Consider the following 23,982-nt stretch of genomic DNA (forward strand, 5'->3'; position numbering starts at 1 on the left):
GTTGGTTGCGAGTTGCTTCTGTTTTGTGCAGGTACGAGGGACTTGCGCGTGACCTCCTACTGGATTGATACCTTGGTTCTCAAAAACCGAGGGAAATACTTACGCTACTGTGCTGCATCACCCCCTCCTCTTCGGGGAAAACCAACGCTAGCTCGAGATGTAGCACTGCGCTGCTTCGATATAGTGCTGAAGCCTCGTGACTGGTATTTTCAACTGCTCATCCGTCCAAATGCACTTCCCTGTTACAGGGTCCAAGGTTCCGCCAGCCCTGAAGAACCAAGTTCGGCAACGGTCTGGCCAGTTCATTGTCTCTGGTTCGATCCCATTATCAACCAGATCATTCTCAGCCTTGGCCCACTTAGGCCGGGCTGCGAGGTAGCCACCTGACCCCGTGCGATGGTGAAGCTTCTTCTTCGCAGCATTTTTCTTGTTTGTCACCGACATCTTCTTACTCTTTTCCGATGTCTTGTGGGCCACAAATGCGGGCCAGTGATCTCTGATCTTCTCATATCTGCCCTTGAATTCTGGTGTCTCTTTTTTATCGACAAACCTATTCAGCTCTTTCTTCCACCTCCTGGATAGGTCTGCCATCCTCTTAAGAGCAAAAGACTTGATTAATTCCTCTTTAACTGGCTTCTCCGGATCATCCTCTGGTGGTAGGGTGAAATTTGACTTCAGCTCAGTCCAAAGATCATTTTTCTGCATATCATTGACATAAGACACCTCAGGGCCTTCTGTAGCCGGCTTTAACCATTGCTGGATGCTGATCGGGATCTTGTCCCTAACCAGAACCCCGCACTGAGCAACAAATGTGTTCTTTTTCCGGATGGGTTCAATCGGTTGGCCGTCGGGCGCGATTGCTATGATCTCAAACCTTTCATCCGAGCTCAACTTTTTCTTCGGGCCTCGTCTCTTTACCGAAGTTGTGCTCAATTCGGAGGGCTAGAAAAAAGAACAAAGACTTAATTAATATGTGTACATACCAAAACAATGAATGCATCAATTAGCTAGTCAGCACACGCTTAACTAATATATATACCTGGCCGGACTCGGTTCGGTCACCGGAGCCGTCATCACGGTCTCCTTCTTGCACCGACATTGGGTCACCGGAGCCATCCTCACGGTCTCCTTCTTGCACCTGCATTGGGTCACCGAAGCCATCATAATCATAGCCAGCTGCTTCTTCACCCTCTCCTTCCAGACCATCGGTGTCGTTGAGAAACAACGAGCAGACGGCATCACTTCCTTGTGCGATTATGCCCCTCAATAATGCTTCTTTTGCTTCGTCTCGGGCGGTGTCCATAGTTTCTACAAATATTTACAACATGGCAATTATTATTCAAACATGACAGATGGATATATTAGTGGCAAACGTAGAACTAGCTAGCTAATCACAGTAAGGAATCATATTAATTAGTGGCCTCGACGCTGCTTGTCTAGGGTTTGGGGTGGCCTCGACAACGCTTCAAGGGTTTGGGGTATATCGACAACGACGACGTACATGGGAAAACAATATTATCGGGGAGGGGGTATATCGACCCCCCCACGTGTTGAAGTTATCGGGAGGGGGTATATCGACCCACCCTCGTGTTGAAGTTATCGGGAGGGGGTATATCGACCCCCCCTCGTGTTGAAGTTATCGGGAGGGGGTATATCGACCCCCCCCCACGTGTTGAAGTTATCGGGAGTTTATATCGACATGACATACATACATGGGAAAATAATATTATCGGGGAGGGGGTATATCGACCCCCCCCTCGTGTTGAAGTTGTCGGGAGGGGGTATATCGACCCCCCCACGTGTTGAAGTTATCGGGAGTTTATATTGACATGACATACGTACATGGGAAAATAATATTATCGGGGAGGGGGTATATCGACCCGCCCCCTCGTGTTGAAGTTATCGGGAGGGGGTATATCGACCCCCCCTCATGTTGAAGTTATCGGGAGGGGGTATATCGACCCCCCCCCCACGTGTTGAAGTTATCGGGAGTTTATATCGACACGACATACGTACATGGGAAAAATAATATTATCGGGGAGGGGGTATATATCGACCCCCCCTCGTGTTGAAGTTATCGGGAGGGGGTATATCAACCCCCCCACGTGTTGAAGTTATCGGGAGTTTATATCGACACAACATACGTACATGGGAAAATAATATTATCGGGGAGGGGGTATATCGACCCCTCCCCCTCGTGTTGAAGTTATCGGGAGGGGGTATATCGACCCCCCCCCCCCACGTGTCGAAGAAAAAAATAAGAAAAAAAAGAGGAGAAGAAGAAAGGAATAGAGGAGAAGAAGAAAAAAATAGAATTGTCTTCTTCTTATTTATTTCTCCTCGTCTTCCTCTCCCCTCTTCTTCTCCTTTCTTCCTCTTCATATTTCCTTTTCCTCTCATTCTTTTTCTTCTTCTTCCTTCTTAAAAATACATGAAGTATTATTGCTTGTTTTTTTAAATAATGTTCAAATAGAAATTTTAGAAAAAAGTAAAGGTTTTGCCTAATTCATTGTTCATATGAATATACAAACATTTGCATATTTACAATAATCAATATCACCAAAAAAAATCTATGAACAGAAAAAATACTATTTTTTCTAAAAATCTATCTTTTGCATACATATAAACACATACATATACTCATACATATACATATAATCAGGAAAAACATACATATATATATTTGCAAAAAAAACAGGGGGAAGAGGGGGGCAGTCCCGGCCCTGACCAAAGCGAGGCAGAGGCGACGGCGGCGCGGGGCGGCGACGGCGAGGCAGAGGCGGGGCGGCGACGGCGTCGGGGCGCGACGCGGGGCGGCGACGGCGTCGGGGCGGCGCGGGGAGGTGACCGCGACGGCGCGGGGTGGCGCGCAGCGACGGCGTCGGGGCGGCGCGGGGTGGCGATGGCGTCTGGGCGGCGCGGGATGGCGTCGGAGGCAGGGGCGACGACGGCGACGGCGAGGCGCAGAGGGGCAGCCTAACGGCGTCGTCGGGGCTGGATCGAAGAACTGAATGAAAATTTTCACAAGTCTTGCATATATAGACAGAGCATTGGTCTCGGTTCATGGCACGAACCGGGACCAATGCCCCTTTAGTCCCGGTTTGTGCCACCAACCGGGACCAAAGGCCTCTTTTTAGCAGCCCAAAGGGCGGGAAGCGGCGGCCTTTGGTCCCGGTTGGTGGCACCAACCGGGACTAAAGGGGGCATTGGTCCCGGTTGGTGCCATGAACCGGGACCAATGCCCCCCTTTGGTCCCGGTTCGTCCCACCGATCGGGACCAAAGGCCTTGTGCTGCCCCGCGCCTAAAAGTTTAGTCCCACCTCGCTAGTTGAGAGGGCTCGAGGGTGGTTTATAAGCGCTGCTGCGCCCACCCTCGCGAGCTCCTCTCAACTGCAGGCTTTCGGGCCTAATCTCTCACTATATGCCTGTGGGCCTACTGGGCATCCTGCGGGCCTGAATCCTGGCCCATGGTAGAGTTTCTAGTCGTATTCAGGCCGTGGGGGCCCAGTAGGCGGCACTTTTTTTCTTTTTTTCTTTTCTTTGTTGCTTTATTTATTTTATTTTGTTTCTACTTACAACAAAATTCTTATTGTTGCTATTTTTAGTTTTTTTTCTTTAGTTTTTTGTTTTGTTTTCTGCATTATTTATTTTCTTTTGTTTTTTTTGCTTTATTTTTTAATTCTTTTCGTTTTTAGTTTTAGAAAAATTATAAACTTTCTGTTAGTGCCATTAGTTTTCAAATTTGAAAACACTTTTTTCGTTTTTTGTTTTCTTTGTTGCTTGATTTATTTTATTTTGTTTCTACTTACAACAAAATACTTATTGTTGCTATTTTTGTTTTTTTCTTCAGTTTTTTTGTTTTGTTTTCTGCATTATTTATTTTCTTTTGTTTTTTGCTTTATTTTTTAATTCTTTTTGCTTTTAGGTCAGCAAAATTATAAACTTTCTGTTAGTGCCATTAGTTTTAGAAAAATTATAAACTTTCTGTTAGTGCCATTAGTTTTAAAATTTGAATAGTTTAAATTTGAATTAGTTAAAATTTGTGTGAATCACAAGTTTGTGATTAACTTTACTAAAAAAATGAACATAGATGCACCTATAGAGAAAATTCAACCTAAATTCATAATCAATTTCTATGAATTTCAGAGAAATTCATTATGAATTTAGGTTAAATTCCCTGTATAGGGGCATCTATTTTCACTTTGAGAAGAGCTCAACAAGGCAGAGAGGGACGGGCTTATAAACCGGTGTGGGCGCCCTTCGGTTGGCGAGGTGGGACTAAACTCTGGGTGCAAAGAGGACCAACCCTTTAGTCCCGGTTTGTGGCACAAACCGGGACTAATGGTCATGGGCCAGGGGCGAGCCCTATTTTTTTCCAGTTTTTTTGCTTTGTTTTCTGCATTATTTATTTTCTTTTGTTTTTTGCTTTATTTTTTATTTCTTTTTGCTTTTAGTTTGAGAAATATTATAAACTTTCTGTTAGTGCCATTAGTTTTCAAATTTGAAAACACTTTTTTAGTTTTTTTTGTTTTCTTTGTTGTTTTATTTATTTTATTTTGTTTCTACTTACAACAAAATACTTATTGTTGCTATTTTTATTTTTTTCCTAGTTTTTTGTTTTGTTTTCTGTATTATTTATTTTTCTGTATTATTTATTATAACTAAAAAAATGAACATAGATGCACCTATAGCGAAAATTCGACCTAAATTCACAGTTTTCAAATGAACTCTGAAAAGGTTGGCATAGCATACTCGTCTGTTACAAAGTTGGCATGGTATCATCAAAATAGTTGCGGGAGAAAGTCTTCACTTTTTCTTCGCTTGTGCATTTGCTTATTGCGCCGTAACCATGGATAATCTTCATCGTTTATCAGGATGCTTGCGTCAGCCTTGACATTGAAGGGAGGAATTTCATGAAACTTTTCATAATCTTCAGACATGTCTGTCTTGCCCTCCACTCCCAGGATGTCCCTTTTTCCTGAAAGAACTACGTGGCGCTTTGGCTCATCGTATGATGTATTCGCTTCCTTATCTTTTCTTTTTCTTGGTCTGGTAGACATGTCCTTCACATAGATAACCTGTGCCACATCATTGGCTAGGACGAACGGTTCGTCAGTGTACCCAAGATTTTTCAGATCCACTGTTGTCATTCCATACTGTGGGTCTACCTGTACCCCGCCTCCTGACACATTGACCTATTTGCACTTAAACAAAGGGACCTTAAAATCTTGTCCGTAGTCAAGTTCCCATATGTCCACTATGTAATCATAATATGTGTCCTTTCCCTTCTCGGTTGTTGCATCAAAGCGGACACCGCTGTTTTGGTTGGTGCTCTTTTGATCTTGGTCAATCGTGTAAAATGTATTCTCATTTATCTCGTATCCTTTGTAAATCAATACAGTCAAAGATGGTCCCCTGGACAACAAGTACAACTCATCACAAACAGTGTTGTCACCTCTTAGACGTGGTTCCAACCAACTGCTGAAAGTCCTGATGTGTTCACATGTAATCCAGTCGCCGCACTGCTCCGGGTGTTTGGAGCGCAGACTGTTCTTGTGTTCATCGACATACAGGGTCACCAAGGTAGAGTTCTGTAGAACCGTGTAGTGTGCTTGAGACCAAGAATATCCGTCCCCGCATATTATTGAGTCACTTCCAAAAGTGCCTTTTCCAGTCAGTCTCCCCTCATACCGCGATTTAGGGAGACCTATCTTTTTAAGGCCAGGAATGAAGTCAACACAAAACCCGATGACATCCTCTGTTTGATGGCCCATGGAGATGCTTCCTTCTGGCCTAGCACGGTTACGGACATATTTCTTTAGGACTCCCATGAACCTCTCAAAGCGGAACATATTGTCTAGAAATACGGGCCCCAGAATGACAATCTCGTCGACTAGATGAACTAGGACGTGCGTCATGATATTGAAGAAGGATGGTGGGAACACCAGCTCCAAACTGAAAAGACATTGCGCCACATCACTCCTTAGCCTTGATACGATTTCTGGATCGATCATCTTCTGAGAGATTACATTGAGGAATGCACATAGCTTCACAATGGTTAATCGGACGTTTTCCGGTAGAAGCCCCCTCAATGGAACCGGAAGCAGTTGCGTCATAATCACGTGGCAGTCATGAGACTTTAGATTCTGAAACTTTTTCTCTAAGACACAGTACACTGGAGTTTTCACCCGGCTTCACAGCCCCCTTACTTTTCCCATAGCCACGACTCAATGGATTACAAAGACGGCTTTGTAGCCTTGGCAACAAACGCAGCGCCCACGCATCCGTCGCGCTGCATGCACGGACATAATCTGCATGCCCACGACGCACATGACCCGGCCGTGGCCACTAATCCCTGCACTACCAAACTGACTTGACCGGCCCATGCAAGTAGCTAGCTTATCCATCCGACGCATGCACTGACGCACGACGCGGACAGCTCCACTCCATCGGCCACACCTAACAGACTGACTACTACCACCAGTACACACTCATGCTACTGCCATGAGCACGCACACACACTACACATGCACGCCACGCTGCTGCGTCCCACACGCCCCGCCCGTCCCACGCGTCACTGACACGTCCGACGAACCCGACGAGCCCGACGGCACCAGTGTGTCCCGCCCATCCCGCGCGCACCCGACACGCCTGACGAGCCCGACCACACACGCCGTGGCTTATTCCAACACAAAGCTTTAGATAAAATGAATGAACTCCTATATAAAGAGGAGATGCTATGGTTGCAGCATTCTAGAGTTAACTGGCTAAAAGAAGGGGACCGAAATACGATTTTTTCACAGGAAAGCAGTGTGGCGCGCGAAGAAGAATAAGATTGTGAAGTTGCTAAGGTCCGATGGCAGCTGGGCATCTTCACAGGCCGAGATGGAGGATATGGCCACCCAGTTTTTTCAGGTGTTGTTTTCTCAGGATCCAAACCTAAATTCGGACGACATTGTGAATTTGTTTGAAAAGAAGGTTTCCGAGGACATGAATGTTGCATTGTGTAAGGAGTTTTCTGACAAGGAAATATTAGACACTCTCTTTGAGATTGGCCCCCTAAAGGCCCCTGGTACTGATGGGTTCCCGGCCAGATTTTACCAAAGAAACTGGGGGATCCTAAAGGATGAAACTATTGCAGCGGTCAAAATGTTCTTTGAAACGGGTAACATGCCCGCTAACATAAACCATACTGCTATTGTTCTTATTCCAAAGGTGGATCATCCATCGAATTTGAGGGAGTTCCGGCCTATTAGTCTGTGTATGGTGCTGTACAAGGTTATTGCAAAATGTCTAGCTAACAGATTGAGGCCTATACTCGGTGATATTATCTCAGTGAACCAGAGTGCGTTTGTCCCCTGAAGGCTTATCACCGATAATGCACGTGTGGCCTTTGAGTGCTTTCATTTCGTTGAGCAAAACACAAACCCGGGGAAGGTTTTTTGCGCTTAAAAAATTGATCTGTCAAAGGCATATGATCGAGTGGACTGGGGGTTCCTTGAGAAGGCGATGAAAGGCTTAGGTTTCTCTCACTGATGGATCGGTTGGATCATGTCATGTGTGACCACGGTGAGCTAGTCTGTAAAATTCAATGGAACTTTGCTGGATTCGTTTACCCCTTCCCGTGGTCTCCGCCAGGGCGACCCTTTGTCGCCATTCCTATTCTTGTTTGTCGCAGATGGCTTCTCAGCTTTCCTACAGAAAAGATATTAATGGTAGCCGGATTGTGCCCTTGAAAATTTGTCGCCGAGCCCCGGGTATCTCTCACATGTTATTCGCCGATGATACGTTACTCTTCTTCAAGGCTGAGTCTGAGCAAGCTTTGCGGATTCAGCATGTGATCAATACCTATGCTCAAGGTACAGGCCAATTGGTAAATGTTGATAAATGTTTGTTGATGTTTGGGAAGACCTACCCTAGTGCTATCCAAGAGGAGGTCAAAGCTGTGCTGCAGGTTACACAAGTAGAGTTTGAGACTAAATATTTGGGTCTCCCAACCCCCGAGGGCCGAATGTCACGAGGGAAGTTCCAAACCATCCAGGCTAAGCTCCTAAAAATAATGGTGCAGTGGGGAGAATTTTCCAATGGTGGAAAAGAAATACTCATCAAGGCGGTCGCTCAAGCACTACCGACCTATGTGATGGGAGTATTTAAACTCCCTGCAGGGCTATGTGAAGAACTCATGAAAATGATCAGAGAATTCTGGTGGAGTGCTAGCAAAAATCAGAGGCGTAAACACTGGATCTCATGGGACTGTATGATCCGGCCAAAAGCTTGTGGTGGTATGGGTTTTCGAGATTTACAACTTTTTAATCAAGCTCTGTTATCAAAGCAAGCATGGAGGTTAATAGAGAATCCTGAAAGTTTATGAGCCCAAGTCCTCAGAGCAAAATATTTTCCAAATGGTCTGCTGGTGGACACGGTCTTTACTGGAAATGCGTCCTCAAGTTGGAAGGCAATTGAGTTTGGCCTTGAACTGCTGAAGAAGGGGATCATTTGGCGCATAGGTGATGGCGCAACGGTTCGGATCTGGAGAGACCCCTGGATCCCTCGAGGCCCCTCGTGCCGACCCATTACCCCTAAACATCGGTGCCGCCTCAAGTGGGTTACAGATCTACTGAACACAGATGGCTCTTGGAATATGGGGCTGTTACAACAACATTTTTATCAAGCCGACATTGATGAGTATTGAAAATTAAGCCTTCTCGGCGGCTGGAATCTGACGTCATGGCTTGGTTTCCAGATAAACGGGGGCTGTTCTCGGTCAAAACTGCTTACTTTCTTGGTTTACAGGAAAAAATGACTGCTAAGGCTGGTCGTAATGATAGTATCATAGCTAGTATCATGCATGCCAACTAGGCAATTTTGATGAGGTGTCATAACATTAAATGAAGAAAGAGAGGGTGTAGTATCATATCATGATACTGTATCATATTAAATGCTATGCTACTTTGTGTCATGCATGGCAATAAATAGAGTACTACATAATACTAATATATGATACTATGCATTAGGGAGGTAGTATCATACACTAGTATCATATGCATGATACTAGTATATGATACTCCCCATTACAACCAGCCTAATGATCCAGGAGCGACTAGCTCTCGTCCGGATGGCCGACGACCAGCCTGGGATCTCATATGGAAGAGCCCAGTGCCACCCAAAGTGCGCATCTTTGCGTGGAAAGCTGCACACAAAGCTCTGGCCACTGAAGCAACAATGAAGTCCAAGCACATGCAGGAGGTTCAGGCCTGTACTATATGTGGGAGTGATGTGGAGGATGCTCAAGGCCTCTACTATATGTGGGAGTGATGTGGAGGATGCTCATCATGAGCTAATTAGCTGCTCACATGCTGCAGGCCTATGGAACGCCATGAGGGAGGTTTGGGACATCCCAAACAGTGATGACCTTTAGGACAGGGAGCCGCAGTGGATTTTTCGCCTCTTGAAGAAGTTAACTGAAATTCAACGTACCATGGTTCTGATGACCATGTGGAGGGCGTGGCATGTGCATGATGAAATAACTCACCACAAGCAGGCAATCCCGATTGAGGTCTCACGTAGGTTTGTTGCAAGCGATTTAACCTCGCTTCTGATGCTGCAACAGCACCCCGAGGCTGATGACATCAAAGGTAAAAATTTGTTGTCGATTATCTTGGTGAACCTGCCTGCAAGATGAAGCCTACGTTGCCTGTGGAACGGTGGCAGGCACCGGTAGTCGGCTGGGCAAAGCTCAATGTGGATGGGTCATTCATGGCCACTGACGGTACAGCAGGGGCAGGCATGCTTCTTCGGGATCATAATGGGGCTGTGATGCTCGCTGCTATTAGAGGACTTGTGAACTGCGCTGATGCGCTGGAAGCAAAAGTGGCGGCAATCCATGAAGGTATTATATTGGCCCTTAGCTGGACTGAGGTAGACCTCATAGTGGAGACCGACTGTGCAGAGGCTATGCATTTGATTTCTTCTACAGAACATGATCGCTCAGCGCATAGCCACAGAATAATGGAGATTAGATTGTTGCTATCTCAAGAAAGGAGGATTCAACTAGTTAAGATCAAGCGTAACATGAACTCTGCTACTAGCCACACTCTCGCGCAAATGGGATGAATATTAACAGCGAACTGCTTGTTGGATGCGAAACCCCCCTGAGGAGATTGCGAGCATCATTGCCGCTGATTGTAACTACATTACTTGATGAATGAATTTTCCTTTCCCGCAAAAAAAAGATTGGAAAATACAACAAAATTAAATGGAAGTTTCCTTTGGGGTTGGGGTAGCATGCGAAGAACGAGACATGTGGATCCACCCGCCCTTGGCTAGCGGCCAGGAAGTGGGCTGCGTGGTGGGGGCACGGAACAAGACGCCAGCACAGTCCATGTGGAGTGCAGCTACTGTTGAGAGCAGGTCGAGCAAATTGAAAAATACTAGCTAACTAACCAATTAGCTATGAGCTGCGGCTAAGTTTATTTTAACAATTACGGTGGTGGTCGCGGTGTGGGAGTGCGGTAGGTGGGAGCGAAGACAAACATGGCATCTCTCCTCCCTGCTCCCCATTGCTGCACCATTATTCTTCCTGGTGAGGGGACGGCAACATATTTCCGTCGCCAATAATCGACTACTTGCAGTACTCTACTCTGTCCACTCGAGCACCATTTGGATTTGGGTGTCCGTCGATTCGGCCAACGTCGATTTTTCAGTAGCTTGATTGGCCGTGGGCTAAGCTTGATTTGCCGCCATGAGGGTGAGTTTAGCTGAGCAATCTTGCTGATCCGTAGCAACACTGGTTTGCAGACTATCGATCGGTTAATTTGTTGCTCATCTCGTTTTGTTCTTTCTATGTGGATCGCAGCGGAGGATGGTGATCAAGACGGTGCTGACCGACCTCAGGCAGCAGCGGAAGGTGATCAAAGCCGTTTCCACTCTCTATGGTACTAGTACTACCACTTCCCTTCAGTTTTCTCTCTCAATTTCGAGTCTTGCTCGCGAGTTCGTTTGTGACGCGAACGTCGACGATGAGCCTCAGGTATCGACGCGATTACTGTGGACTTGCGGCTCGGGACGATCACCGTCATCGGCGTCGTCGACCCCGTGCACGTCGTGGGTGAGCTGCGAAGGTTGTTTGGGATTGCTGAGATCATCTTGGTCGGGCCCGCCGAGTATGAGGAGAAGAAGAAGAAGGAGGCGGAGGAGAAGAAGAAGAATAAGGTGGAGGTTCCTCGGTATGAGTGGCCAGTCGGGTTCTTGAGCAGCATCACAGACAATTTCTCCGAGGAGCGCATCATTGGCCGTGGTCGGCATGGAGTAGTCTACAAGGTACCAAGTATGATTTATCCCGGAAGTGCATAATCGCTCCAAATTTCATTAGTATGTACTCCCTCCATTCCAAAATAAATGACCAGAGGGAGTAGCTGATAACACAAGATCCAATTTCTGCAATACCATCTTTGTGATTAAAGTTCTCAGCAGAGACATCCATATGCTCTGTTGGTGGGGATTCCATGTACAAGCTGTGTGGTCAACTGACCCCACAGCTTTTGGTCAAAACAGCCTAAATTTAGGGTCCCGATAACTGCCACATGTGTGGTGTATCGGGTAGTTGTGCCACACGCCTCGTGTGGCATGGACAGCAACCAGCCCACACACCTACGTGTGGGCAAAACAACTAATGCCCACACATATTTTTTTCCCCTTTTGAACCCTCTCACACGCGTGCGTGTGGGCGAAGTTGATAACGCCCACACGCTCGTATGTCAGGCCTCGTACCCTTCTGGTCCCGCACGTGACGCGTGACGCCTACCGCGCGCCCGCGGTTGCCATGGTCCAGACCCTCGTCCATGTTCGTTTATCTGCAATTGCCATGTCGCTGAACTATGGTTGCCATGTCGGACAACTGCAGTTGCCATGGTTGCTCAACTGCAGTTGCCATGTATGGTCTGATCTAATGTAGTTGCCATGATTTCATAACTTTAGGAGTTGCCACATACTAACACTAGGCAGTTGAGAGAGTTGACATGTGCTCACAAGCATGCTAGGGCAGTTGCCACGTAAAAGGAAGAGTTGTCATCTGCTTACGTGCACGTTAGGGCAGTTGCCATGTACCATGCAAAAACACATGGCAACTCGGTAAAAGACAGTTGCCATCTGCTTACGTGCACACTAGGCAGTTGCCGTGTACCCTGCAAAAACACATGGCAACTCGGGTAAAAAAAGAGAGTTGTCACCTGCTTATAAAGCACACTAGAGGCAGTTGCCATGTGCGCTGCAAAAACACATGGCAACTAGCAGCTTACGTGTGGGAGAGGAGACGGGCGTGTGGACGAGATGGCAAATGCCCACACACCAGCCCTTGTGCGTGACTGAAAACTGGTATGTGTGTGAACTGCTAAACGCCCACACACCGGCCCCTCCGTGTGGTAAAACGGATGTGCGGGCGAACTATGTCACACACCACACACACGCCTTGTCCTACGTGGCACAGAAAATCAGCCAGATTGTGTCAAAATTCGTGCATATAGTACTGGACGGTGATGGATGCGTGTGGTCGAGATGGTCAACGCCCACACTTGTGGGCGTTAACATTTCTATAAATTTACTGCACGATTACTGTACACTATGAAGAAAATAATCCTTAAAAGTAACACTGACCCCACAGATTCTTCTGGCTGGCTTCGCCACTTACTACTACTGTGTCCCACACATAGAAAAGCTTATAAAGCTGCAACAGCTCCGGAACAGTTAGCAATGGTGACTTAATACATAGTATATTTTAACAGGGAGTGCAGGACAATGGGGTATGCATTGCTGTGAAGAAGCTTCATCTCATGCCGGGAATTGACAACGAGGAATTCATAAATGAGTTTCATAATGTTGTGAGGGCCCGACATCAAAATACCATACTATTACTTGGTTACTGCCATCATACAGCACAAGTTCTTGTTGAGCACAATGGAAAACATGTTTCAGCTATAGTGGAAGAAAGATCTTTATGCTCTGAATACTTGCAAGGAGGAAGCCTTGACAACCATCTTTCTAGTATGATTATGCTCTACTTACTTGCACTATTATTTTTGCATGGAAGAACAATGATCCCTAAACTTTACTTTTTGGTAATAAATGTTTTTTTACTTCTATAGATGAACCATGTGCACTTGCTTGGCACACATGTTACAAAATAATTAGAGGGATATGTGAGGGTTTACATTACCTTCACAAAGGAGTTGAGTATCCTATTTACCATCTGGAATTAAAACCTACAAAGATTTTTCTGGATAACTACATGATGCCCAAAATTGGAGGTTTTGGCTTCTCTAGACTCTTTGATACAACGGAAACCTTCAATACATCAGAAGTTGCGCGAACAAGGTACGTTAATAAACATGAGAAGTAATCGGATTCTTGTATGAAGCTAAAATAAAATCTTTTTGTACTATTCAGTGTATACATGCCACCAGAATACATCAGCAAACGGCAAATCACACCAAAATTTGATGTATTCAGTCTGGGCATTATAATCTTGCAAATAATGGCAGGAAAGGAGAGCTACACCAAATATGCAGATATTCCTCCCAAAGAATTTATTGAACATGTATGAAAATACTCTATTTTATGAAACGTAACATTCTTTTTACAAATATTAGGTTGTGCATTACATCTAGGCATGCATGCTAAGGAATTGTTTCAATTCTGCAGGTATATGGATTATGGGTAAATAGGATGCAGGGCACAATATCGAAGGATACTTCATGTGAAGTTAGAACATGCATCGAAATAGCTCTAAAATGTGTGGAGTCCAGTCAAGTGAAGAGGCCTACTATAAAGCAGATCATACAAAGACTGAACAAGATTGATATTGTTGAGTGCTCATCTATAGGTGAACTATATAGGACAAGGGAGTTTGCATTTGAGTTCTTAGAACGTATTACAAATGACTTTTCTGACCAGAACAAAGTTGGCAGTGGTGGATATGGAGATATTTATAAGGTATGGTATTACTCCCTCCATTTTTACTTATACAAGGCCACTATGGAAAATACACTTTGCATCTATATAAGGCCACCAACAATAATCGAGACAATAGTTCATGATATCTCCTTGTACTAGTAACCTGTTTAATAATTGCATGCTTGCAGTCATAATAACATTCCACTCTGCTTGCTATCCCGTCCTTGCATGCATGCGATGTATTAATGATCCCAATAAATGAAAAGAAAAGTTGGTTTACAAAGCAAGGCATTAACTTTTACCTTGGTACCTGTAATATGAGTTTGTGGCCTTGTATATAAAAATGGAGTAAGTACTTCATCTTCTGAATTTCACATGAAACTACTGTTAACTACAAGAACAATGTGTGATAAAAACAGAAAATTTCAACAGGGGGTGCTAGACAATGGAGAAGAGATTGCTGTTAAGAAACTTCATCATCGTCAAATGTTGTTCATTACTGACAAGCAATTTAAGAATGAGGTTATTAATCTAATGAGGGTCGAACATGAAAATATCGTACGGTTAGTTGGCTACTGCCACCATACATCACAAATATTTGTTGAGTACGAAGGAAAACATGTATCTGCTAGTGTGCTAGAAAGAGCAATTTGTTTCGAATACATGCAAGGTGGAAGCCTTGACGATCAACTTTCAGGTATGATTCTGCTCTACTTGCACTAAATTATACATGCAAGGTGGAAGCCTCTCTTACATTTGTTTACAGAGGGAATATTTGAATTTCCTACAGCATAATCAACTACATAAGGGGGGAAACATGGTCTATTTACTCACCCTTGGATCCATACACATGATTCATGCTTCGGCTAGGTGTTGAATAGCAACCAACAAGAAAGGAGATAGTTCCCGCGAAAAAAAACCAAGAAAGGAGATAGATGTTAGGGTTGGGGGAGATAATGGAACTTTTCTTTTTGCAGCGTCTAGGAGGGAAATCGGGCGGTACGGTCGACTATTGTGTAGAGAAAATATACTTTATAAATACTAACATACTTTTTTATTTACTTATACAGCTGAATCTTGCAAACTTGATTGGGACAAATGTTACAAAATAATAAAAGGAATATGTGAGGGTTTACATTACCTTCATAATTCCGTTAATCCCATTTACCATCTGGACTTAAAACCAGCAAATATTTTGTTGGATAAGGATATGGTGGCAAAAATTGGTGATTTTGGCTTGTCAAGACTCTTTGATTCAGCGCAAACCTATATCACAGCATCCCGAGATCTTAAAGGAACATTGTAAGTTAATAATCCAGAATAATTAATTGACATCTTTTCTCAAACTTTCAGAAAAATAATTGTATTCGATGAAATGCAGTGGATACATGCCGCCAGAATACATCAACGGACAAATAATCAGTCCGAAGTTTGATGTATTTAGTCTCGGGGTCATAATCATACAAGTAATGGCAGGAAAGGAGGGCTACTTCAATTGTAAAGACACCCATCCGAAAGATTTTATTGATCATGTAAGGACAAGGATCCAGTATTACAGAAAACATTTTTTCACACGTATTTTATTGTGCCTTAACCCCCTCCCCCCGTTGTTCCTGCATGCTTTTTTGGCATTATGTTTCAATTATGTAGGTGCTTGAAAAATGGCGAGTGAGGCAGCAGGCAACAATGTCGTCCCATGTATCTGAAGAAGTGAGGACATGCATTGAAATAGCATTAAAATGTGTGGAGTATGACAGAAATCAAAGGCCTAAGATAGCCCAGATTGTTAATGAATTAAGTAACATTGGTATTGCTAAGAGTTCACCAGTAGGTCAGGTATATATCCTTTTCTCCTGTGGATCAATCTGGTTTTCATCATAACTAGCCTTTTTTGGCATTATGTTTCAATTAACCGGGTATGTGAAAACTGGTGAATGAAGGTGCAGACAACAATATCGCCCCATGTATCTGAAGAAGTGAGGACATGCATCGAAATAGTGTTAAAATGTGTGGAGGATGACAGAATGCGAAGGCCTACAATAGCACAGATTGTTAATGAACTAAGTAAGATTGGTATTGCTAAAGGTTCACCCATCAGCCAGGTACATATTCTCTGCTCCCGTGGATCATCTCTTTTTCCTCATGACTGGCCTAATGCCTTTCATCGTCCTACTTTAATTCATATGTTCCCTGCCCTAACCTGAAATTCTAAACACGTTCTCTCCCAGATTTCCCAAGCTACTTTTTCCAGCCCACAGCAGGTGGCACAGCCGGAACAAGGAGGAAGCCATGTAAATTACTTGCACTGAATTAGAAACATTTTTATTAGCAAATCTCTACCTCTCTACCTATATAATTAATTTTGCAATATAAAGCACGCATTGCTTCTGGTCGTCCGTCATCAAATTACCCTCGAAGTTGATAAGAATTACCCACCAATGCCACCCGTAAGTTACAAAAACGACTTGTGTGCAGGTGGCCTGTTTTTAAAATTTTGTTTTATTTTCCGATTTTTTTCTAATTTAAATAATTTTGGACTTAAAAAACTTCTGAAATTTTTAAAAACTGAGAACTTTGAAATAAAATTTTCAAGAAAGCATGAAATATTAGTGAATTAAAAAAATTCTCAGAATTTTTCTAAAAATGTTAGCATATTAAAAAAATCGCAATTTTGAAAAAAATGTTCGGAAAATAAAAAAACCAATGATTTTGAAAAGTCTGTGTATTAAAGTTTTTTAATAAAATTGAGCAAAATGTTTGCTAATTCAAAAATGTGCATGAATTTTAAAAATGTCCTAAAAATTAAAAACAGTTCATGAATTGCAAAAGAGTTTCTTGATTCATAAAATGTTCATGCATTTCAAAAAATGTTTGTGAATTTTAAAAAATATCCACCAATTTAGAAAAGAAAGTTCGTCTATTCTAAAATTGTTCTCCAATTCAAAAGGAAATGTTCCCAAATTTGTAAAAATGTTCACCAATGATCGAAGGTACGTAGTTAAACAGTAATGTTTCTGAGTCTTTATGACTATATACCTGTGTGAATTTTCAATAATTAACTTCCGGGATAGATCGGAATATTATAGTATGATTTAAAAAAATTCTTCAAATTTAGAATAATTCTTTGAATTACCAAGTTTTTTTACAACCATAATTTTTTTTCAAAAATGTGAACATTGCTTCAATCTGTAAATAAGTTTAAAAATGGTACATTTTCTTGCATTTGTGAATAAATTTTCAAAATCATGCGATGAGATGTGAACAAAATGTTGTCATAGTTATTGAAGATTATGACTTATTTTTTCTCCCGTTGCAACGCACGGGCCTTTTTGCTAGTATAATGTAATTTCTGAATGATAATAGAGACCGTATATTGGAGTTGCACCCACTAAGAATTTATCCCGCGATTGCTTTCCTACCATAAAAGCCAGTTGCCGATCATATCATCAATACTAGTAGGGACCGCTAAATGCACACCGATTATTTTTCACATACTAAATAACAAACACCAGGAATTGAACCTTCATTCTGAGGGACTGTTGGAGAAAAGACCAATTCACCTTGTCATAGACTTTTTTTTCCGACCAAGACCAATTCACCTTGTCATAAACTTTTGAGTGTCTGTTTTAAAAATAACACCGTTCAATGTTTTAGAATGAAGCTCGTGGACTGTCTCATTTAGTAAACATACCTAAGAAACATAAGGTGTGTATGTGTGTGTGTGTACCTGATTTAACAGTTCCATTCTGGATGTAGGAGGCAAACAAGCTGACTAGAACGCCATTGGGAGAAACGTCAAGATCAGGCCCTGGCCAAGCGTGCAGAAAGCTTAATTTGTGGAAGTGGAACGTAAAACTGAATCTGAAGAGGAAAGTAAAACTGAAGCTGAAGAGGAACGAAAGCTGAATTGGCACAAATACTCAACACAACTGTAAGTGTGTTCATGTTCGGTATGCAACTATGTATAGCTTTTCCCTCTTCTGTATAGGCATCCGGGTGGATCATTTGAATCAAAGCTAGTATTGCTGAGTATTTGTGGTGTTCGGCTCATCAGGCTTGTAGGATCGTAACAGGTTGCTTTGAGGACATTTTCATTGTCCACTCACTCCAAACACTGGTTGTTCCTCTTAGCCGCGGTGACCGCCATATTTTTCACACGGCCTCAATATTGCCCACGTATCGACGCATCGTAGCCAAACGGGATTGCTTGCATCAACACACGAGTTTGTTGGCTTCAATTAATGTGCACAAATATTCAAATTCTGTAGATTCATGGTGCCTAGGTATTACAAGGAGAACATGCACATCAGCCCTTGAAGTACGTACTCAATGCCTTCATCTAAGGCACTCCCAAAAGGGGACAGCAGAGATAATATTTTTCTGCACAAGCGGTGTTGGTGATTCTCATGTTAGTTTCAGCTGTCAAAGCAAGGACATGGCCATCTTAAGAACCAGTAGAGTGCTAGGGCAATCCATATGTTTTGACAAGTTCATGTGCCATACATAGTATGCTGGTTGGCATTAAGAGCATCTCCAACAGCCACCCAACGCGCCGCGCGCTAAAAACTACTTTGCCGCGCGTCCTTCACCTGGTTTTGCGCGGCCGGCAGCGCTGGCTTCAATAGCCGCGCTAAAATGCAGGCGCGCGCGCCGCTCCAGCAGCGCACGTGACTCGCTGGGGCATTGCCATATATTGCATTTTGGACACAAAATGGATTCCAAACAATCAAAATGCAATGAACATGGCATATAAATTTCACAGAAACAAGTTGATGAATAAAAGTTCATGCCCACAAGTTCAAAATCATGTCCACAAGTTCATCCAACCAAGTTCAAAATGCAAACCAAGTTCATGACACAAACGAAAGACACATCAAGCCTCGTCCTCGTCCTCGTCCTCATCTTCGGAAGACGATTCTTCCTCCTCCGAAGATGATTCTTCCTCCTCCTCATCATCATTGTCGCGCACCGCATCACGTGAAGCTCGGACGGTGTTGGCAAGATCTTCAACGGCATCTTCATGGGAAGGTGTGTGAGGCACACCGGAAGAGATTCCACCCATGGTGGCCGGAGGTGCACCCATGCCTCCCATGAGAGAAGCAAAACTCATGCCTCCCATGTCGGCCATGGCGCCGGGGGGTGCTCCAAAGCCACCCATGCCTCCCATGGTTTCCATGGTAGCTCCAAAGCCACCCATGGCACCTAAGCCGCCCACGGTACCTCCGAAGCCACCCATGCCTTCCATGGCACCAAGGCCACCGCCACCCATTGCTCGAATCATGGCTCTTTTTTGGATCAAGACTTCTTCACGGGCAAGATTGACATACTCCTTTTGCGCCTCATTAGGGATAGATGTGTCCAAGAAGAACAAGTGCTTCTCCCATTCCAACAATCTAGTTCACTCCTCATTGCTCACCTTCCTCTCCTCGGCCGCCACCCTCCTCTCCTCGGCCGCCAACCTCCTCTCCTCGGTCGCCAACCTCCTCTCCTCGGCCGCGGTATCTTGGTTCCTGGCCATTTTCCTCACCTCGTTGGCTTCTTTTCTTGCCTTCACAATAGCTTCCATAGCATTTTTGAGCTCATCATCCACTTTCCTCTTCTTCTTTTCGGCGGAGCTTCGGCGGAGGCGGGGCCAACGCTCCCCGCGTGAGGCCGATGCTCGGAGGAGCTCTGGCGGAGGCGAGGCCAACGCTCCCCGCGCTAGGGTTTGCGGCGGCGGCGGCGCCGGTGGAGGGGGCGCGGCTGTAGGATGGGGTGAGCGGGGTGCCGGCGCGTGCGTCCATCGGGTCCAGTTCGCCGGCGCCGGCGCGCGCGGGGCGAAGGTGGCGAGGAGGAGAGAGTGCGGCGTGAGCGCTCGTGTGTGCCGCGCGCGGAAGCGGGCGTCCCAAATACACAGTGCGAGTTGGCGATTCGGACCGCGCGCCCAACTCCATATGCCGCGCGCGCGGTTATTGAGCGCCCGCTGAAGCCACTCTACCAGTTGCGCGTGCGCTAAAATGGCCAAATTTACGGCGCGGCGCTTGTTTAGCGCAGCTGTTGGAGATGCTCTAACTTTGAGTGTAGAGAAGTATTTTTCTGCAAAGTTATAGGAGAAAACAAAGTACCACCTGTGCAAAAAATGTGGATTGACTATTGCAGGAAGCTGCCTGCAAAAAAAAAGACTATTGCAGGAAGGACCGTCAAACCAAAGGCTTAAATGACCGACAAAGAAAAATAAAATCCTAAGCTAGTAATCTATACAGGGGAACATTGTTAACTGTTAAGCCCTGTGGATTAGGGGAAGAGATTCATGGGAATTTGGCACACTTTGGGGATTTTTTGTGATGGAGGAATGATTCCCGTTGTCTGCTTATTTCTTTCCTGTAATGCTTATCTGTAATATAAAGTGTGTAACGGGGCTGCTGATCTGATTTTATAGAGCAGGGCCAATGTGCCTGTGGTCGATGTGCGCACAATGTTCTGCGATCTGTGTTCTAGACAGCGGGTTATGGGCGATATCGTGGGAAAATGACGGTGCTGCGCCGGCAATGGCTAATCCCTTCTTTGGATACCCAGAGTCTTGACGAGGTGAGTAGCTACTGGACATGGCAAACCCCACTGAAAGGGGAGCTCGAAATCACTGGTGTTTGTATGCTCTGTTCTTAGGCATGCTGCCTGAGAGGTGTTTGCTTAATTGTCTTGCCGTCGTGTCCACTTGAGAATTGAGTCCTCTTGTTGTGTCCAGATATCGTAAGATCAAGAGAGACTCCCAGAGGACTATCATTTAGTACCAGATCTAGATTTGGAGGAGCAGGAAAAGGTGATGGTGGACTTGGTGACGCTCAGGGGCGAGGAAGCAGGTGGAAAATGTTGAACCTCATGTATTATACGCACTTGTACCGTAGAGTAGTAGTAGCAGACGTGGGTGCAGTTTTGTTAGTCAAAGCGCACACGATCGCCTCCTCTCGAACGCGGCCTGGCCACGATCACCATCGTGCGCCCACGCCCGCTGTTCCCCTCTGTATAAGTGTCCTACTGATGCAATGCGATCGCTGTGTTCGATCCTCTTCCTTCTCTCTCTCTCGTCAACATGGTATCAGACGCCGAAGAAGCCAATCCCTTCGCGCCCAACCACCCTCCCTCTTCCGCTGCCATGGACACCAATCCTCTCACCTCTCCCCACTCCTCTGACGATGATGCGCCGCACACCGCCGGCGTTCTCCACACTGCCCTCGCTGACGCTGCGGGCGCGGCTCCGGTCGTTGCCCCGCCTTCGCTGGCCCCTGGCGCATTTCCATCCTCGGTGCTGCAGACGATCGATATTCGTCATCACGTCCCCATCACCCTGGACCTGCACGCCGGCAACTACAGCCAGTGGCGGCGCTTCTTCTTCACCATCGTCGGCATGTTTGGCGTTGGCGACCACCTCGTCGCCCCAACCGCTCCTCGCCGTCGCGATCCCGAGTGGGTCATGGTCGACCACTGCGTCGTCCACTGGCTCTTCTTCCGTGTTCTGCATGTCCCCACGCGACTCGACTAAGTCGCTGCAATGGGTGGAGGAGAAGAGCGTTGTGTTCATAAAAGGTTGTGGCTAAGTCTTAGTCGACTAAGACTTAGCATGGTTCTACGTGATTGTCTTGGAAAAAATATTTTCTCTTCTCGCAGGGTGCTCTTCTCCTGCCGAGATGCACTTGAGGCCGAACTATGTGCTTGCATGGAGGGTATTTCTCTTGCTATCCAGCGATTGGAGCTGCCAATTTGTGTGGAAATGGATTCCGTAGTGGCGGTGAATATGGTTAAGGACAAAGACACGGACAGGTCTATATTTGCCTCCTTGGTGAATGGGATTAAACACTTGATGTCCCTTCATGCAACTAGTTTATTTCATATAAATCGTAATCAAAATGTGGTTAGCGATTATTTAGCTAAATTTGCAAGAATTGAAGGTAGAACAGTAGTTTGGTTGGGCTCTGGTCCCTCACAGGTTGTGGACTTGTGTAAAGTGAATTGTAATTCACTGGATCCTTGATTAATACACGTCTTATTCGCAAAAAAAAAAACTACCAAGTCTTAGTCAAATGATATACTATACAAGAAGAAAATGAAAAAAACTGAAAATAAATTTTTTATACAAATCTCCATGCAACATCAAAGGCCCATAGCATCGACTGGGACATAACGAAGTCGACTTAGCAAAATTGTTCATAAAAATACGTTTGTGGAGGAACCAGTGGCGGCGGACTTGCTGACGTCAGAGGAGATGGCGGAGGAAGCGACGAAGTGGTGAGACATGGCTGTTGGCAACAGGTGGAGGAGATGAGCGTCGTGTTCATAAAAAAATGCAGTGTAGTCCCTCCGTTTCTAAATATAAGTCTTTTTAGACATTTCAAATGGACTACAACATACGGATGTATGTAGACATATTTTAAAGTGTAGATTCACTCATTTTGATTTGTATATAGTCACTTATTGGAATCTCTTGAAAGACTTATATTTAGGAACGGAGGGAGTAGAACGGATCGATGTCCTGTGAATCACGATACGGCCACTTGTCAGACTGGATCAGCACATCAAGCAACCCACGCACATCCGGGTTGCTGGTGCACCACTATACATAGTGGCGGAGGTAGAGGGTGGACAGGGTGGACCACGACCCACCCTAACATTGGAAAATGGGCTTTATACTATAGGGAAAAAACTAAAAATTAAAAGGAAAATGAAAATTATATGTACAATTGCACTGTTGGCCCACCCTGCCCTAGTGGGCTAGTTCCGCCACTGACTATACACGTGGGTCCGGGTCTGTATAGCCGGCTATTAGCGAGTGCGGACTTTTGGTGCTCGGCCATCATGCTGGATGATATTTTTAAAAAAAATCAAAAAGCCTATTTAAAAGTTTAAAAAAAATAAAAAAATCCGTGGAAACATATATGTGTTCCGCATGAACGTGTGCAAAATTCGTTTGAAAATGTTGTGATTTGTAGGCTGTACAAAAAAATAAAATCCAGGCCCAATAGCATAATATGCGTATGTTTGTTCACCAAAAAAATTCGAATTTTTTTGCTTTGTGGAAAATTGTATTTTGAAACGGTCCACCATGATGATCGGTCATCGTTGGCATTTTTTGGCTATTAGCTAACTATTATACATGAATATTATCATTTAACGGTACCCTGCTTAAAAAGCTATAGCGGCGCTTACTAATAGCCCCATATATGACTGGTGGGCTCGCTACGCAGGTCGACCGGCGCCTAGCGTCCACCTCGGAAAAGATCACGTAGCACAGCACAGGCCACGGAAACACTAGTCTCCTCGCAGGCCCGGCAGCAAGATATTTTCGACGCCAATAATTGACTCCTCGTAGTCCTCTTCCAGTCGGCTCAGATCTGTTTTGGCTTCCACTTTCCTCTCTCTCAAATCTATCTACCTCCATTGGCGTTGGTTTGATGGCCGCGAATCCCGCGATGAAGGTGATTATAGCTGAGAACTCTTGCTGATCTGTAGATGTTGCATGCCCGATAGATGCTGATTTGCAGGCCCCCGTTGCTTCCTCGTTTGTTCTCTGAGGATTACAGATTTTGCTCATCTCGTTTTTGTTGTATGACGATTGCAGAAGATCGTGTTGATGGTCGAGATGAAGGACGACCGACAGAAGCAGAAGGCGATAAAAGCAGTCTCCGTTCTCTATGGTACTATTACTACTTCTCTTCTTTCCAGTTTTGTTCCTGAATTCGTTTCTGACGTGAACAACAACGGGCCTCAGGTATCGAAATGATCGGTGCGGACATGAAGGATGGAAGGATCACGGTCATCGGCGGAGATGAGCCCATCTTTGCCGCCTGTTAAAATTTCAGCTGTAACTCGCAACAACAGTTCTGTCCAATTGCCAGTATTTTCTCGTCATACTGGTTGCAATCCAGAGCAGTACTGATGCATGCATGTAATTTCTTACAATTAGCTTACCTGAGATCTAGAGGTGGCAGAGGAGAAGAACAGTCTTGATCCATTAGTTTCTATCATCCATAATATTAAATGCTTAACAAATTAACAACACTA

General features: G+C 44.8%; 2 protein-coding genes and 1 pseudogene across 6 annotated transcripts in view; 2 read left to right on the plus strand and 1 right to left on the minus strand.

Moving 5' to 3' along the window:
* The first annotated feature begins 10,532 nt into the window (after window positions 1–10,532).
* LOC125525298 (uncharacterized) lies at window positions 10,533–20,508 on the plus strand. 3 transcript variants are annotated; one of them, XM_048690296.2, is made up of 15 exons: window positions 10,534–10,747; window positions 10,856–10,934; window positions 11,030–11,319; window positions 12,780–13,038; window positions 13,140–13,368; window positions 13,441–13,591; window positions 13,696–13,986; window positions 14,380–14,644; window positions 15,018–15,249; window positions 15,329–15,479; window positions 15,598–15,783; window positions 15,888–16,049; window positions 16,176–16,238; window positions 17,704–17,878; window positions 20,366–20,508. In XM_048690296.2, the coding sequence occupies exons 1-14, from the start codon at window positions 10,742–10,744 to the stop codon at window positions 17,851–17,853; spliced, it is 2,514 nt and encodes an 837-aa protein (XP_048546253.2). In that variant the 5' UTR covers window positions 10,534–10,741; the 3' UTR covers window positions 17,854–17,878; window positions 20,366–20,508. The 3 variants fall into 3 exon arrangements, with proteins under 3 accessions (XP_048546254.2, XP_048546253.2, XP_048546252.2); XM_048690297.2 differs by lacking the exon at window positions 20,366–20,508 and having other exon boundaries at window positions 10,533–10,747; window positions 15,894–16,049; window positions 17,704–18,094; XM_048690295.2 differs by lacking the exon at window positions 20,366–20,508 and having other exon boundaries at window positions 10,535–10,747; window positions 17,704–18,089.
* LOC147956846 (uncharacterized) lies at window positions 18,821–19,513 on the minus strand (annotated as a pseudogene).
* Window positions 20,509–23,157: 2,649 nt separating the features above from the next.
* Window positions 23,158–23,982, plus strand: part of LOC147956847 (cysteine-rich receptor-like protein kinase 44) — a 32,803-nt gene continuing 31,978 nt past the window's right edge. The window contains exons 1-3 of one of the 3 annotated variants that reach the window (XM_087534692.1): window positions 23,158–23,396; window positions 23,540–23,615; window positions 23,690–23,782. In XM_087534692.1, the coding sequence (XP_087390818.1) occupies window positions 23,720–23,782 (63 nt within the window). In that variant the 5' untranslated portion in view covers window positions 23,158–23,396; window positions 23,540–23,615; window positions 23,690–23,719. Of the gene's footprint in view, window positions 23,397–23,539; window positions 23,616–23,689; window positions 23,867–23,982 lie in introns of all 3 variants that reach the window. The other 2 variants (XM_087534690.1, XM_087534691.1) reach the window with 2 other exon arrangements.

This window comes from Triticum urartu, chromosome 7A (assembly GCF_056163025.1).
Source record: "Triticum urartu cultivar PI428250 chromosome 7A, HENAU_Tu73, whole genome shotgun sequence".
Taxonomy (NCBI): domain Eukaryota; kingdom Viridiplantae; phylum Streptophyta; class Magnoliopsida; order Poales; family Poaceae; genus Triticum; species Triticum urartu.